A 2,003-nucleotide genomic window follows, 5' to 3' on the forward strand; every position below is an offset into this window, starting at 1 on the left:
CGCAATGTTGTGCGGATGTGATCTGTTTGATTTTGATCAGAACGATCTATTATCTTCTACATTCAGCCATCGTTCAGCCAGACAAACATTCTTCTAGGCACCATAGCCTGGCAATTTCATGTCGGTCAGAAATTTCCAGTGATTTCAAGCCACGAAAATATTCGATGGTGATAAATAGATGATGTTCAAGTGTAGCACCATCCAAAATATCTCAATACGAAGTACAAGATATCGTTGGACCACCTCCTTTTCATGAAGAGTATGTATTGAATAAATTATCAGTATGTGTTTTGTGTGTTGCCTTCTGTGGCTCCTACTGACTTCATTCATTCTCAAAGCACCACCATATGTAGGAAGTTTTGAAAGAAATATCTAGTCTGGTTCTAAACACTGCTAGCTCTTCAATTATTACCAACATATCAAGGAATATAATCTCCAAATTAAACCTCATCTTCCTGTGACCAATTTTTTTTTCACTCTGGTCATCACTTTGATAATTAACTCCCAGGGCAGAAGGTGACGTCATAGCTGGAGGCGCCGGAGCACGTGAAGGTGCTGCTGGCGTCGTCGTAGGCGTAGCTGTACGCCGCCGGGCAGGCGCTCTTGAAGACCTGAGAGTAGCTGGTGGGCCCGCACGCCGCCGGCGTGCCGTACTGCCCCGTGCAGCAGTAGCGCGCGCTGCCGTAGGCGTTGCAGGCGCTCTTGCACGCCACGACAACGCCGCCGCCGGACGCGGCCACGACGCGGAGGTCCGCGGGGCACATGGCGTTCACGTCCCCCGCGCACGCCGCCGGCCGGCAGTCCCCGCCGCCGCCGCCCGAGGGCGCCACGCGCACCGGCACGTTGAACCCGTCGACGAGGCTCACGTCGTAGAAGTCCTGCCCGCCGCTGCCGGGCGCGGCGAGGGTGACCTCCACGAGCGAGACGGGGGGCGCCGGCCCGCGGCCCTCGCAGGCGACGTCGCCCGTGCCACAGTCCGCCGTGGCGCAGGAGAAGCGGCCCGTGGCGGAGTCGACTGCGCAGCCCGTGCGCGCCCAGAACGTGCCTGACCAGCTCCCGGACGACGGCGCGTCGAGGTGGGACGTGGCGGACGGCGCCAGGTAGAAGCCGGAGCGCGCGAGCGGCGGCGAGCTCGCGCCGTGGAGCGCGCCCACCCACACCGGGTGCTGGCAGGCGTTGGTGAAGCGGAACGACGTCGCGCCGTCAGCGCCCAGCGCTGCATAAATTATTCAAAGACGCGTTTTAATTGCGAAATAATGTGTATTTGCGTTCATGATGGAAGAATTGATGGAAGAATTCTCGAAAAAACGAAACAAAGAAAACATTCGAGAATTAAGCGTACTAAACAAAGCTCAAAAGATTAGAACTAACAAAACTGAATGTTAATCCAGTTTCACTCACAGATCGGAACTAATTATGGAATCTTATATGTTCTCTGTAACCATTGTTACAACTAGGAGGAAAACATGGAATCCAAGAACACCTTATTTTTAACACAATAACACTATGATGATGCAAAAGCTTATGTGGAAAGGTGAATTCCAGACCTGTGAAGAGAAGCAGCAGAAGAACCAGGAGAATGGCAGGAGAAACAACCATCCTGTTCCTAGCAGCATTGCCGGCGGCGGGGAGTTGGAAAAGAAGGTGAGCTACCGCCATGGTAGATAGCACGCACGCACAAGGAACCTAAATGGATGAATGGATCTCGCAAAGAACAATCACAAGTGCGCAAGCAACATATATATATATATATATATATATATATATATATATATATATATATATATATATATATATATATATATATATATATATATATATATATATATATATATATATATATATATATATAGCAAGTAGAATCAACAAGAATCCTGCCCTCTGGTACGGTACGGTTGTTGCAGCTTAGATATAGATCGGCGGCCGGATAGAAGAATGCGTGGAGGGGAGAAAAAGGTATGCATGCAACAGATCGAGAAAAAGTTTCCACCTTTTCGGCGAAT

General features: G+C 50.0%; 1 protein-coding gene across 1 annotated transcript; it reads right to left on the reverse strand.

The window, feature by feature from the left end:
- Positions 1–139: 139 nt before the first annotated feature.
- LOC120639730 (thaumatin-like protein 1b) lies at positions 140–1,752 on the reverse strand. Its single transcript, XM_039915616.1, has 2 exons — positions 1,548–1,752; positions 140–1,216 (listed from the first exon to the last, which is right to left on the reverse strand). Exons 1-2 carry the CDS (start codon positions 1,657–1,659, stop codon positions 498–500), a joined length of 831 nt encoding a protein of 276 aa, XP_039771550.1. The 5' UTR covers positions 1,660–1,752; the 3' UTR covers positions 140–497.
- Between the last annotated feature and the right edge of the window lie 251 nt (positions 1,753–2,003).

This window comes from Panicum virgatum, chromosome 7K, assembly GCF_016808335.1.
Source record: "Panicum virgatum strain AP13 chromosome 7K, P.virgatum_v5, whole genome shotgun sequence".
Taxonomy (NCBI): domain Eukaryota; kingdom Viridiplantae; phylum Streptophyta; class Magnoliopsida; order Poales; family Poaceae; genus Panicum; species Panicum virgatum.

Bases quoted from the DNA above. Each gene is read 5' to 3' on its own strand.
- LOC120639730 (XM_039915616.1), bottom strand. From the start codon at position 1,659: ATGGCGGTAGCTCACCTTCTTTTCCAACTCCCCGCCGCCGGCAATGCT. The intron at 1,217-1,547 runs GTCTGGAATTCA...TAATTTATGCAG, and splicing joins TCTGCTGCTTCTCTTCACAG to CGCTGGGCGCTGACGGCGCG.